General features: G+C 42.6%; 1 protein-coding gene across 1 annotated transcript; it reads left to right on the top strand.

The window, feature by feature from the left end:
- Positions 1 to 402: 402 nt before the first annotated feature.
- MLYCD (malonyl-CoA decarboxylase) lies at positions 403 to 13,297 on the top strand. Its single transcript, XM_063312682.1, has 5 exons — positions 403 to 1,035; positions 7,735 to 7,847; positions 8,026 to 8,182; positions 9,336 to 9,485; positions 11,940 to 13,297. Exons 1-5 carry the CDS (start codon positions 484 to 486, stop codon positions 12,471 to 12,473), a joined length of 1,506 nt encoding a protein of 501 aa, XP_063168752.1. The 5' UTR covers positions 403 to 483; the 3' UTR covers positions 12,474 to 13,297.
- Positions 13,298 to 13,862: the final 565 nt, after the last annotated feature.

Below are 13,862 nucleotides of genomic sequence, written 5' to 3'. Positions count from 1 at the left end.
AACTATTTAGGACCCTGCAGGCACACATCTGAAGGGAAGCAGGCTCTATTAGCTCAAGATTGCCGTTTATCCCTTCCCCAACGTTGCCCCCTCCAGGCGTTTGAAGGGCAACTCCCATCATCCGCAGCCACTATTGGCGCTGTATTCCTCCAAGGCTCCTTTAAATCTGGGCAGCGTTGGGCAGGGGGTAGAGCACGGAGGGAATCTCCTTTGCCACTCTCAACATGGCGGCGACACGGATGCAGCCACTCCCAGCATGGCCGGCAGGTGGCGTCATCACTCTTTGCCTTCTCCCGCCCCTTCTGTTTCCATTGGAAACGCCCAATCGTCTTCGCTTTTAACCCGATCTGTGAAGGAGGGCGGCGGGGGGCCTTACCCCCCCGCCTAATTATTACAGTATTTCTCCCTCCGGCCTCGCCCGAAGAGAGGATTTCGAGGCGGGGCGGCCGAGGCGAGGCACGGCCGGCGGCGCGAGGGGGTAGCATGCGCCCCTGGGGCCGCTGCCGGGCGACCCCGCCGCAGCTCCTCCGCCTCCTCGCGCGCGGCCCTCCCGGCCGGCCGCGGCCTAGCGCCGTCGCCATGGCAACCGAAGCCCCCGCGGGCCTGGACGAGGCCCTCCGGCGCGCCGTCCCGCCGCTGCCGCCCTACGAGACCCGCGAGAAGGCGGCGGCGCCGGCCGGGGCGGCGCTGGAGCAGCGAGGCGCCGAGTTCATGCGCTACTACCGGGCCCTGGGCAGCGGCGGGGCGCGGGCCGAGCTGCTGAGCCGCCTGGCGGGCGACTTCGGCGTGGAGCACGGGCGGGCGGCCGAGGGCTGCGCCCGGGTGCTGCGGCTGCAGGAGGCGGCGGCGAGGGGCGGCGAGGCGGGCGCGCTGCTCCAGGCCGAGGACCGCCTCCGCCACCAGCTCACGCCGCGCTACCGCGGCCTGTTCCAGCACCTGGGGCGGCAGGAGGGCGGCCTGCGCTTCCTGGTGGAGCTCCGCGGGGACCTGCTCGAGGCGCTGACGGCGCGGGAGGCCCAGGGCCCGCACGTCCGGGTGAGCCGCCCTGCGGGACGGGGGCGCTCGGTCGAGAGGCCTGCGGGGGCCTCGCCGCCTCCCCCTCCCTCTCGCGGGGCATTGTGGGGAGCCGGAGGCCCCGCCCCTCCCGCCGGGCAGACGTTCAACGGGTGGGCTGGGCTGGCGGCGGTGCCAGGCGTGTGTTCCCGCAGCGCTGCCAGGTAGAAGTTCAACAGGAAGGTGCTGTTCCCGCCCCGGTGCCAGGCAGACATCCAACAGGGCTGGGGTGTTCTGGCTACAGCCCTTTAAAACTTCCTTTTCCTCCATGGGCTGTTTCTTCATTTGGAGAATGTTCTTTTTTTATTTTCTTTCAGCTGATAGGTTGTTTCTTGGACCTTCTAGTATATTTTGCGTCTCCAACAAACGTAAATTTTCTTACGATGCGGCGTTGGGCTATTTCCTTTTTTTTTCCTGTTGATATTAGTATTCTCCTTTGGCATACGGTATTTTGCTTTTTTCATCATGCGTTTTTATGTTGCTTTATTTTTGAAATAAATTCCAAAAATTTCTGCCCGTCTTTTGCTGTCAGTATATGATTATATTTCCCCCCCCTCCAAACAATATTTTTCCCCAGATCAACATTCCCAGATTATGTTTTTTTTCTCTTTTCTACCTTACTGTAAACCTCATTTCTTTCTAGTCATCCAGATGAGCTCAGAGGTGTGTGATTTGCCGCTAAATTCTTCTGATCCAAAGCCACAAGGTGCTTAGGAGAGGTGGAGGGGAAAGCGAACTTGCATGTATTAAAGCCCTTAAGCTGTCCTCTTATCCACAAATTTTATTAAACCACAATGAAATTCCATAATTGGCAGCGTCCTGGGCCTGTTTGGACTTCTGTGTTAATTTATCTGATTCCCTTTTATAGCCAAGAAAACCAGAACTGATTCTCGGATCTTGCAGTAACGGAATCCATAAATGTGAAGACACATTTCTCATCTGCCTGAATGTCTTGCACATCGGATTGTTCAGACAACCCCAAATTCTGTTTTAAGGGGGCAAAAGCTGGTTTGTAATAGCCCCCGTTTTCTTTCTGTGGGAATTTAGGTAACTGGTACCTTAGCGTAGTCTGGACCTGCACAACTTTCAAATCTTTCTGCTTTTAATCAGCACTTTGGGGGGGGAGGGTGTTCTTAGTTAGGAAGAACATGACATACTTGCATTTAGGCTGTTATTAATATACTGTAGTTAGTTAAGGGCTGACAACCAGCTGAATTAGTTAGGTTTAATTATAAACATTACAAGCATAGTTACACTTCTTAGTTTATTTCTCGGCTTCCTAAAAACAAACCGGATTTGAGTCTTCACAAATGTGGATGACAAAGGAATTGGGATTGCGTATAAAAGTGGGAACTGAGGAAGGGAATGGGAATTTGGGATTTATATATGAAATAGAGTTTAGGTGATATTTAGTAATAGGCTGGATTGCAGTTTCTAAAGGTCTTTTTTTTCCCCAGAGGGCAAATGTTTCAAAATGGTATTTATTCCTAGTTTGTTTTGGAATAAGATACATTGGGGAACAGGGCAGTTCATGCTGTAACTGGAGGAAAATACGTGTGGTGACATGTGCAATGTTTGATACTCCCGAAAAAGACTGGCAGAACTAGAGCAAAGTTCATGCGTTGCTGCCAAGTTTCTGTTTTCAGCTGTATCAGAACACATCTTGTTGATGTGGTAGACGGGGCATAGCAATACTAAGAATAAAATTTGGCCTTGGCAAGGAGCATTGTGCTTCAGTGAGGAAAGATTTTTTTAAAACAAAATCTGCATAATTATGCAAGTTGTGTCCTTCAAGTGTTTTGTTTTTTTGTTTTGTTCTTCAATAGGATTTGTAGTCAAAGTTACTTAGTTATACAATTTAGGGGCTGCCTGACTCCACAAGGCTCTGGGTGGCTTACAACTTTAAAAGCAGGAAAACTCAAACAAGAGAACAGATCCTGCGCTTCCAGAAGGCGTACACTTGGCCATTGGGTGGAAGAAAATTATTTCTGTTCTGTGTATCATCAAGAAGAGTTGGCATTTTTAAGAAGCAGTTTGAGACTAGTAGTTTTACTTACCGAACGCAGAGGACGATCGAATCTCTCAGTTTTCTGTTCTGTTTGTGGCCCTTTTCTTGTGTTGTTCTTTGGTGACTGTGTCCTAGAGAGGAACACTGGTTTTTATGGCTAGAGAAAGTTCTTGCACGGATCTGATAGTATAATATTTCTGTTCAGTATTTATGTGGAACTGACACCTATCGACTTAAGTTTAATTCTGCTTTTTTCTTTTTAAACTCTGCCTGTTTTCTTCGAAGCACCTCACAACAACCCAATAACGGTGGTTCCAGAAGCAGACAGCATTAAGCATGCTTTCTATCTCTTGTATAATCCCACAGTGTCACTTTAAAAAGGGCAACTGGTGTACAAGCTACTTAGCATTGTGTTATCAGTGAAGGCAGCTTTGTATATCACTGACACCTCCAGAAGCCTCATCATGTAAACCTGTTTTATTCGGTGTAATCTGAATAACACCCTGTGGTTTGCTTAGAGATAAGGTAAACTACAGGATATTCCAGAAGAGAAGACCAATTAATTTTTGCTGAAGTTGTTTTGAGATACCTTTCCGAGCTTCCAACGTGTGGCGTGTGCGTGCAGCTGGCCGGGCAGCAAAGAAGGGTGCTGCAGAGTTTGTAATGCTTGTGCCACATTTGAGGATCTTGAGGGATCCTGTGAGCTGCTCTGGCAATGCATCTGTGCATCGGATGAGGCCATGAGCTGTAGCCGTTTCCCCACCCATGTGTGATTTCTTTATTCCCTTTCGTAATGGCTACCCTTCTAAGCAACGTGTAGCTGAGTATGTTGCGGTCCTAAATAAGATTGGTTTGGTCATCAAGGTACCAGAAGTGTTGAGAAATGACCAAACTGTATAGTTTTAGACATGATTTGCAGCCTTCCTCTTTGCAGGATGAGGAGGTTAAGGCCATCAAAGCTAGGGTTTTTTTTAAGCTCTGAGCATTTAGGCAGGAACATGTAATATGAATAATGGGTTTATATTCAGAGAGGGAGCATATCCCTCAAACTGGAATGTGTCTGCATTGAAGGTTAGCATTCTAAGGTTAAATAGCCAGTGGGATCAAGAGCAGCGGTGCAGGAAAATGACTTAGCTCCTTAGTGACTAGTTGCTAAGAAACAGTAAATGTCTTCCTGCTGAATTTGTGGGATGATAGATACTTGCGACCTAGGTGCAGGGTTTCTGTTTAGGCATGTCTACTGGCAGAGTTCAGCTATGAAATGGGTAGTAAAAAGAATTTTCCTAAGAAGATGAGAAGAGCATTTGGGTAGCACGGAGGACAATCTGATTTTATGTGTCAATGAGATAATGCTTTTGATCCTAGGCTTGATCTCCCTCTAAGCTCTTTTTAAAGTCTCATTGCCTATAAAGCTTTTAAGTGTCTGTGTAGTTAAAGCAATAATAAAACGTGGACCGCACACGAATATGGTTTTACAACATGGTCTCAGCCCCCCACATTTAACTAACCAGCCATGGCTTTGTGAGACAAGCAAGATTTTGGAAATTCTAGGGAATAGTTAACTGAGAAACCACCAAGAGAACTTTTCATTGCTAACATATTTCTGTGGAGCAGCAGTTCTTTGGAAATAATGTTACAAAGTCAACAGTCAGAAATTTTGATTTTGTGAACGACCCATCGAGGAATATATGCCTTGAAAACCTATGTAGCATACCGTATTGTTTCAGAGCTGCCAGAGTAAACACGTAACTGCTTAAATTTCCTTCTTTTTCTGAATGAAATTAGGGAGAAAGAGAGTGAAAATTTGTTGTCATTTTTAATATCAGAATGAATGGCAGCTTTCACTACAAAATACTGACTTTTATAAAGAAAGACTTAAGAAATTCTTCCCTCCCTTGTCAAGAGAGGGGGGAATCTTCAGGTATTGCACATTTTCTGAGAAGGGTACGATTCAAAGATAAACAGTGTTTTCTTTCTTCTCCTACTCCCCGCCACCCTATAATCCCCCCCAGCTTGCTTCCAACCAGGAGGAAATTGGCTGGGTTGAATATTTCTCATTGAGGATTCCGTCTGATGCATTTTGGATTTCAAGTGATGGCTTCTTTTTTTTTTTTTTTTTAACCCTGCATCATTCCTATCTGAAATTAAGAAGAAAAGTTGTGATGTTATATCTGTATGCTTAGTTTAGGAGATAAGACATTATTTTTGCGTTAGATTTTATTAATTTAGATATAAGTTGGTTTTTGAGTCGCTCATGTTGGAAAATAAGAACCTTTGAATTTTCAAATGTGGAGGTTAGCAAAGACTACAAGAGAGAGCTATTTTAAAATAAAGTAGCAGGTTTTAAATACAAAAGCCAAACGGTTGTGGATCTGTCAATGAAGCTTTTAGAGACAAAACAATGGGTTTTTGTGACTGCATTTTTTTAAAAAATAAGGGATTAGACTAATGATTTGGGTGGTTTATTCTGGAATAATATATGTACGTGGTATGTCCAAACAGTCCTGTTTCCTTCTGTTCACGCACCAGAACATCAGAAACACGCATATGATTCCATTCAGGCACGAACCACCCTTAAACCAACTCTTCTAACACAGGAGGTTTGCACATCCCTAGTCCATGATATACCATAAATTGTTGGGAGCTAGTGTACAAATCTAGTATGGCAAATTAAAAGATAGCATGTTTTATGATATCAAATCTTCCGTTTTGGATTTTTTGAGACAACCCTTTTGGCTAAGGGAACTCTCTAGTGTATTTTCTTAAGTACTTCTATTTATTTTAGTAAAAGCATTGCAACGGACCTTTCTGCTTGGCTCAGATTGTTCTGAGATCACAGTTCATGAAAATGTTAACGTGTTTTTTCTTTTCTTTTCCAATAAACCTCTTAAAAGGGGAGGTTGACTTGAGTTACTTTTCTTCTATGGAACATTTGTCAGTCTAATGCCTCCTAGAGAAGCTGCTGTTCTCTAAAACAACAGTAACAAGTCTTTTTATGTTTACTTGCTGAAACTGAGTTGACTGGCAGATGAATGCAACAGCAGTTTATTTCATTCTGCCCCCAACCAATTCGCAAACATTTAGTTCAGCCTCTCGTGGTTTTCAGAAATTCATAACTATAAAGCTAGCAATACAGTCATTGGAATAAGGAAGTGTAACTTGTGAAATCTTAGCAACAAGGCCTTTTAATTATTCTTTGTTCGTCAGATGGCTTAGACTATTCAGATTAGATGCATGTTTTACATACATTTGATCTTACAGTCATGTCTCCCACATCTTTGTACATACACCAAACTCAGTTTTTTTAAAATAACGTAATGCATATGACAAGGTGGTGCTACAGAATGAAACTCTGGCATTCTTTTGAAACGGTAGCTGCAGTAGGAAGTGCTTCCAGGGAGAGTCCAGCCATAAATTGCAGCAAATCCAGGTACTAAAAAAAGCTAGGGGAGCTTTTGTTCGCTGCTTCCCTCTTGCTTGAACCACGCTGACGTTAACCTTTCAACATGTGAAGTTCCTCTTGTAGGTTTTAAATATTTCATCTGAAACCTGTACAGCACAACAGAAAAATACGTCAGCTATCTTCCAAGTCCGCCCATTACAGTACGCGTTACAGTCTCAGCAGAGTGAACAGGGCCACAACTGTAGGATTTTTAAAATCCCATTTCTGGAAGACCCCATAATTCTCAGATGCGTAGAAGTGGGAAATACTGTTTTGTTTTTTTTCTTCCACACCTGATTCTTTATGCTTTGACCTTGAGTTGCATAGTGGAGACAGCAGTTGGTGGCTGTAATAGAACAGAACATTTGCTGAATGGCATTTGAAGAAAAATACTTGTACTTTGGGGTGGGGAAAAGGGGGGGGGGGAATATCATTACTGAAGTTGAAACAGATTGTGCAGGTTATTTCCATCCTGCCCGTCTTCCAGATTGCTATGGAAAGTATGCATGAGTACAGATAGGCAGCTTGTGAATTCATTTGAGAAGAGCTTATTTGGGAAATATGCAATTGCTCAGTAACAGAATTCACTTCTCAGAGAAGCTGAGCCACCTTGTGACTTGGCTCTCTTTGGGGTGTCTTTTTCTTTTTCTTTTTTTTTTTTAGGTCTTGAGTTTTAACTCCTCATTAAAAATTACCAGCTTTTTAAATAACATGAAAAGGTTTTGCTGACTACTCTTTTTCTGGCATGAGACTATACAGTTATATTTATTTATTTGCTTATTAGATTGACATATTGCCGTGTCACCTCAGCACTGAGTGGCTTCCCACAAACATTAGAATTTCCACCATTAAATAATCTTAAAACATTAACATATGATCATTAAAAATTATCTATCTATCTATCTATCTATCTATCTATCTATCTATCTATCTATCTATCTATCTCCAAAGTTAATATTCAACTTTCAGGGAATGCTAGAGTAAACAGAAAAGTCTTTGGCTGTTTTCTAAAAACCCAAAGAGAGTGGGCCTGCCTCAGATCTATTGGAATTATATTCCTGAGGTATGGTGCTGCTATGGAGGAAAATGTTTATTTAGATGGGATGATCTGCAAGCCTCCCCTGACAGCTTTCAGTCTATGGAGAGCTTGATATTGATGGAGGAGACCTCTCAGATATCCAGGAACAGACCTGTCCTGCTGCTGAAGTCTTAAGAACTTCTCTGTTTGTAGGAGATGAATGGAGTACTAAAGAACATGATGTCAGAGTGGTTTTCCGCTGGATTCTTAAACTTGGAACGAGTTACATGGCAGTCTCCCTGTGAGATTCTTCAGAAGATTAGTGAGTAAGTGCCAAAAATTGCTGAGGTATGTGGTGCTTCCCCAAGTTTAAGCAATCGCAGTGTCACCTGATACCTGTACATTATCAAGGTTACGTTGCTTTGTTGTTGGTCCACAGATAACTTTAATTTGAAAGAGTTTTAACACCTGCAACTTTCTATCCTCTGTATTTTTATTTTTTAGCAGTGAAGCTGTGCATCCTGTCCGAAATTGGATGGATATGAAGCGCCGCGTTGGCTCCTACCGAAGGTGTTATTATTTTGCCCATTGTGCAATACCTGGAGAGCCACTGATAGTTTTGCATGTTGCACTTACTGATGAAATATCCAGCAATATCCAGGTACTGTTGTTTGGCTTTACCTGGGACCAAACATATTCTCAAATTTGAGTTGCAAGTTAATATTAAGAGGACAAGAAAGAAAAAAGTACCTCTGCATAATAAAACAGTTTTTTCCCCCTCAGACTATGTCTGTGAGCTCCATAAAAGTTGTTTTAGTTGCCCTTAAAATGCTGAGTGGCCCACATAGACCTCTACCAGTAATTTCTAAACTAAGAAAATAATAATGCTTAGCTGATAGGAAGCGATTGTTGCTATCCGAGGGCTGCTGAGTGGGTTACTATTTCACTAGAACCTCATGGCATTGCCAAGGTCGAGTTGGTCCTCCTTCTGTTCTGTTTCCTAATTTTTTTAAAAATCTATTGCAAGATAATATTTATGTATATGTTATCTTTATAGGGATAATTTTGTGGTGAAAATGTTAATGTTGTCCAACTCATGGAGGCAGGCAGAACTCCAGATACGTGGTTAAGGAAGCCCTGTAGTTTTGCACAATAGCTGCGTTGGGTAAATTACCCATTTCAGAAATTACGTATTTGCAAGTTAGAGTTTGGGTTAGGTTTATTTATTAAAAGATCTGCTGGTCTTCATGCGTATATTTCAGTCAGCACATCATAATTATATTGGTCTGCTTCTGGAACCACTCCACTTGTGTGTATGGAAGAGAATGCTGAGAAAAGTAGAAGGAAGAACATACGATGCCATTGTTAGGATTCTAAGCTATGGTTTGTACATACGGTCGGTTGTTACAGTTTTGGAATTGAGGCAGTGTAGCAGAGCCTTAAATACTTGACACTTTGGCAGAGCAAACTGTTAGAATGCAGTTCATTCTTAATAATAGTTCCTGGGTGAAACTCTTGGCCGGAAAGCACCATTGGCCGTAATCTCAGACTTGCTGTAGGGTGAATTTAAGGTCTCGCCTGTATTCAGGCAAATGTTCTATTTCTGTAATGCTTTTCCACAACCCTTTGAAATTACAGTATGTGTTGAAAGAGTCATGGGTGCAGCTTCATTGGACAGTCCGAGTCAAGCTGAGTGTGCAGAAACTTTCGCTTGCAGAATGGTGCCCTGTGCTGTGCTTGTTGGATGGTGGAATGTGAAGCTGTTTGAATTCAGACCACGATTGCCATGACTCATTATCTTAATCCTTCTCTAGGCCATAGTAAAAGAGGCTCCCTCGCTAGAGGCAGAAGATTTGGACAAAATTACCACAGCAATTTTCTACTCAATCAGCTTGACTCAGCAGGGCCTGCAGGGTGTGGAGCTTGGGACATATCTTATCAAGCGAGTTGTTAAAGAACTGCAGGTATGTGCAAAAATGGATGTTGTACTGGAATTTAATTTGTACATTAATTCCTTTCAGTACTCGTGCATTTCAAACACAACATATAGGAATGCAGAGTTTCCTTTAACTAGTCAGACACTTGGTCCATCTAGCTCGTTGGGCTGGCAGCAGAATCCCAGGTTTCAGACAATCGTCCAGTCCCGTGAAACATCAGAGTAAAAGGCAATTCATTAATATTATCCAACTCCTTAATTAAAAGGAATTGGGCAACATTAAAGACTTGTGCACAAGATGCGAACCCCTGGGGTGGGGAAACGGTAATGCAGTTTGCTGTTTTACAGCATAGGAACTTCCTGCCCAGAAACTTACCACGTGAACATTGTATGTGAAAATCTTTGCGCGGGGTGTGTGTGACTTTTGTACCTTACCTATGAGGTCTTGAACTAAACATCTGACAGATGCTGCTGAGTACTGTGGGTTGGTTACTTAACAGGAGTCCAAAGAGAGAACACATTTTGTTAAACTCTAGTTTTAAGGCAGACTCTTTAGAATTCGTTTTATTAAAAGTGCAGCCTACTCATTTAAATACCAAGCTAAATTACTTGGTACTGCTCCATTTGCTGAGGTTCATTCCCTTAGATATTAATGTATTGTAATACATTTCTCATGGCTGAATCTCAAACATCCTTTGGGGAATAAACAATGTGGGGAAAATAAGATATATCATTATTTGCTTTGTTTTCTCTCATCTATTTGATTAATTCCAAATCACTTAATTTCAAGCTTCTGTAACTTTTAATTTCCCAAGAAAAAGAACATGTTACATTATTGCTGTCACGGATATATCAGAATGCAAGGAGACATGCTTTGGGTTTTTGAACTGCAGTGATTCAGATCTTAACAATTTTAGAATTGAGCTGCTGGTGACCCTTGGAAACTGAATGGGGAAAGACACGTTTTGTCTACCCTTTTAAAAATGGAAGTATATTTTGTCTCTATATTTCATGAATAAAACAAAAGCCACCTTCATTGCCAGCCACACTGTACATAACAGATAAGCTAAGTTCACATATACACAAAGCCAGGATTTTTTTTTACATCATTTGTTAAACAAGCTATAATGGATTGGTTCATGCACGAGACCAAACCATAATGAGTGAGTGCACGTATCCCAGAAGCTAAAAGCAAAGAAACCACATAATAGCTTAGGATGATATGTAACCAATGTGTTGATTTTACACAGTACTAAGTTATTCTCCCAGCAGGTTATGGATGACATATTTTGTGAAGAATAGGGATTTGGGCCTAATGTACCCTTGCTCCTCCAGGCCCATCTATTGGTATCTGCATTTTTATGTAAACTGTCTTGTTTCAGATGGCAGAAAGTGCGATTTAGTAGTTGAATCCCTCACATTTTTAAGATGTCTATACAGTAGTGGTTGTGTCTCTTTTATTTTCTTAAGCCTCTCTCATTGCTGGAAAAGGCTGGAGAAAAGACTTAAGTGGAGCAAGGAAGTGTATTTCTTTTGCTCTGTTTGCCATTGTAGTTAACACTGGAGGGGAAATAGGCCTAAAATCAATATCAACTATTTAATCACTTCATTAGCTTGTGTATTTGCAGTTGTGGGCTGGGGCATTTGAAGCCCACTTACATTGACATTGACTGTGCTTATCAAACAAATACGCTGCTTAACACAGAGAAGTCTGTCTTAAAGACATAGTTTTTGAGGTGCACAATGTTTATTGTCAAAGAAATATGAATACTGCCTGTGTATTTAGTGTCCATTAAAAAAAAAATATATAAAAAGACTTCAAGTCCTAGTTCAAATTGTTGGATCTTTGAAATTTCGCAAATTGAGAGTTACTTGTTTGTTTGGCATATAATTCTTTTCATGGACCTGGAGCTTAGATTCCTCAAATTCAAGACCCATGTTACAGTGCAACATCTTTTGTTTCCCTAAATTAAAAGAAAAAAAGGGCAAAATAAGGACAACATCTGTCTGTTGCTGGAAAGATAGCTGAGTATTACAGCTGTTCTGCTACTCAGCTGCTAAATTTGAAGTGCTAGAAGGGGGGAAAAAGGGGTTTTTGTCTGCTGAACACATTTGTCTCTACAGATTTTCCAGGGCCTAACAAGAATTAAAAATCCTTGAAAATACATGTAGTATCTGTGAAAAAATGATTAATCAAGGCTTTAGAGATGCTCTGTAGGTAGTTTACTGCCTCTCAAACTTGTGAGCGTAGTATTTGGGCAGACGGTATTTTATTAGGCAGAAATGAAGAATTCCAAGCTTAAATGTTTTACTTCTACAATAGGTGTATCTCACCAGGTTCTGAAATAAAGTTATGAACTGCATATGACAATAGCCTGCTAATGAAAACAGCCTCGTCTCAAATCAGTGCTGTTGTGATTTCGATCCTAAGTCAGCCTACCCAAAATCTGTGTTTTGTTTTGAACACATTGAAAATCCGCAGGTCGAATTTCCTCAGATCCAAGACTTCTCGACTCTGTCCCCCATTCCGGGATTCACCAAATGGCTCATTGCACTGCTTTCCTCACAATCCGGTGAACTGGGCAGGAGCAATCCATTCACAGATCCCGAGTTCCAAGAAATCTCTGAGGTCACGGGAGACCCGGCCATTGAAACTTTAAAACGCCTTTTCACGAACAACGGGTGGGTGAAATCCGAAAGGCTGGTTTGCGTCTTACAGCAGCCCCTTATGAGGCTTTGCGCCTGGTATCTCTATGGAGAGAAGCACCGTGGCTATGCGCTCAACCCAGTGGCGAACTTCCACCTTCAGAACGGTGCAGTGCTGTGGCGCCTGAACTGGATGGCAGACACCAGTCCCCGCGGCATGGCGGCCTCCTGCGGCCTGATGGTCAACTATCGTTACTTCCTGGAGGACACGATGGCCAACAGCGCCACCTATCTTGGGACTAAGCAGATCAAAGCTTCAGAGCAAGTTCTCTCCTTGGTATCTCAGTTTCAGCAGAACAGCAAACTTTAAATAAACGAGGCAGCTTGAACGAGCGAATACCGTTCTGGCTAAATGGGAATCTCGACACGCTCCTGCTTAGAAAGAGGTGGGTTGCTGATGAGCCAGTATGCTCTCTGCTGAATCTTACCAGGATCTGCTGTTGAGTTGTCACGGGTTCTCACTGCTGCCTTGTCTCACCAGAGAGGAGGACTGCATGATTTCTAGTGATTGATTCCTCCAGCAGCCTGAATTTCAGGCTTGTTGAACTCGCCTTAGAGAAGTGGGATGCTGGGGGTAGTTTCTGTGAACAGTGAGTTGTCCCTTGCCCTTCTCACAGATCAATAGTCTTGTTTAATCCGCATCTTTGAAAGCACTAATGAACAACTGAGTGCTCTTGCACATTAAAGGGAGGGGTGGATCAATATGAGGGTTACTAAGTAAAAAGGGACAAGTAAGGAACACATTTTTGTCCAGTTGGGGAAACAAAACGGCACATTTTAACTCTTCTCCGAGAACCGTTTTTATCCACCCTTTCTCTGCTGTTCTGTGCGAAATTCCTGGATCAGATCATCTACTTCAGCACTGCACAGAATGCCACCACTGTTCCTGCTTTGGTTGGAGAAAGCATTGAAACATCTTGTTGTGTTGTGTGGCTCCATCTTGAGGGCTCTGCAGGCAGCAGTTGCCTGGAATGAAGTGTCTGCTGCTCTGAAATGATTTACAAATGATAACAATCCAGTGATGTGGTTTGTTACAGAAGTTTTGGAAACACAGTATTTTAAAACTTCTTTCATTAAAATAAGGAAACAAGAAACACACACCATTAAAACATAAGGTTCGCCATATAAACACAACCTTTGTCTTGTATGTGGTATAATTATTTGACAGTTTTGTCCTTTACATTTTTGGGAAAAGCAGTCCGTTCTCTTAGATGGGCATATCACGACTATGGATTACAGATTGCCAAGTGATTTGCTGAGATTAGGCCCAAAGTGAGGAGGGTCTGAGATCTGTCCCTTTGAGGTGAATGCATTAGTGTTTTGGCTTGGGAAATGAGAGTGTTCCTGAGTCATTAGCTTAAATTCTGGAGGTCCTCTAGTTCTTTTCAGGAGTAATTGCAAATTGGATTTATGAAGTTTAACCAGGAGACATCTGACATTCATTAGCAAACAAACATGCAGGGGACTGGTAATACCCTAATTAAAATTACACGTACCTATTCCTGTTGGGGACTAAAAGCATCTCTAAGGAGAAGCATTAAAGGGAAATTAATAAATGAGTTCTGTTGCCCAACTCAGGGTGTGATCTTTTAAAAGATGCCAAAAGGCAACACCGCACCTGGTAGTTTGTCAGCACATGGAAGTCTCGATGCTTGGCCATGGAAGGATAAGGGAAAACTGAAAAAGAAAACCCCGTGTG

The sequence above is a fragment of the Candoia aspera genome, chromosome 11, assembly GCF_035149785.1.
Source record: "Candoia aspera isolate rCanAsp1 chromosome 11, rCanAsp1.hap2, whole genome shotgun sequence".
NCBI classification, from domain to species: Eukaryota; Metazoa; Chordata; class Lepidosauria; order Squamata; family Boidae; genus Candoia; species Candoia aspera.
Note: the sequence above shows the minus strand (reverse complement) of the source record. Positions and strands in the feature narration are given on the sequence as shown.

Bases quoted from the DNA above. Each gene is read 5' to 3' on its own strand.
- MLYCD (XM_063312682.1), top strand. From the start codon at position 484: ATGCGCCCCTGGGGCCGCTGCCGGGCGACCCCGCCGCAGCTCCTCCGC. The intron at 1,036-7,734 runs GTGAGCCGCCCT...CTCTGTTTGTAG, and splicing joins CCCAGGGCCCGCACGTCCGG to GAGATGAATGGAGTACTAAA. The intron at 8,183-9,335 runs GTACTGTTGTTT...ATCCTTCTCTAG, and splicing joins AAATATCCAGCAATATCCAG to GCCATAGTAAAAGAGGCTCC.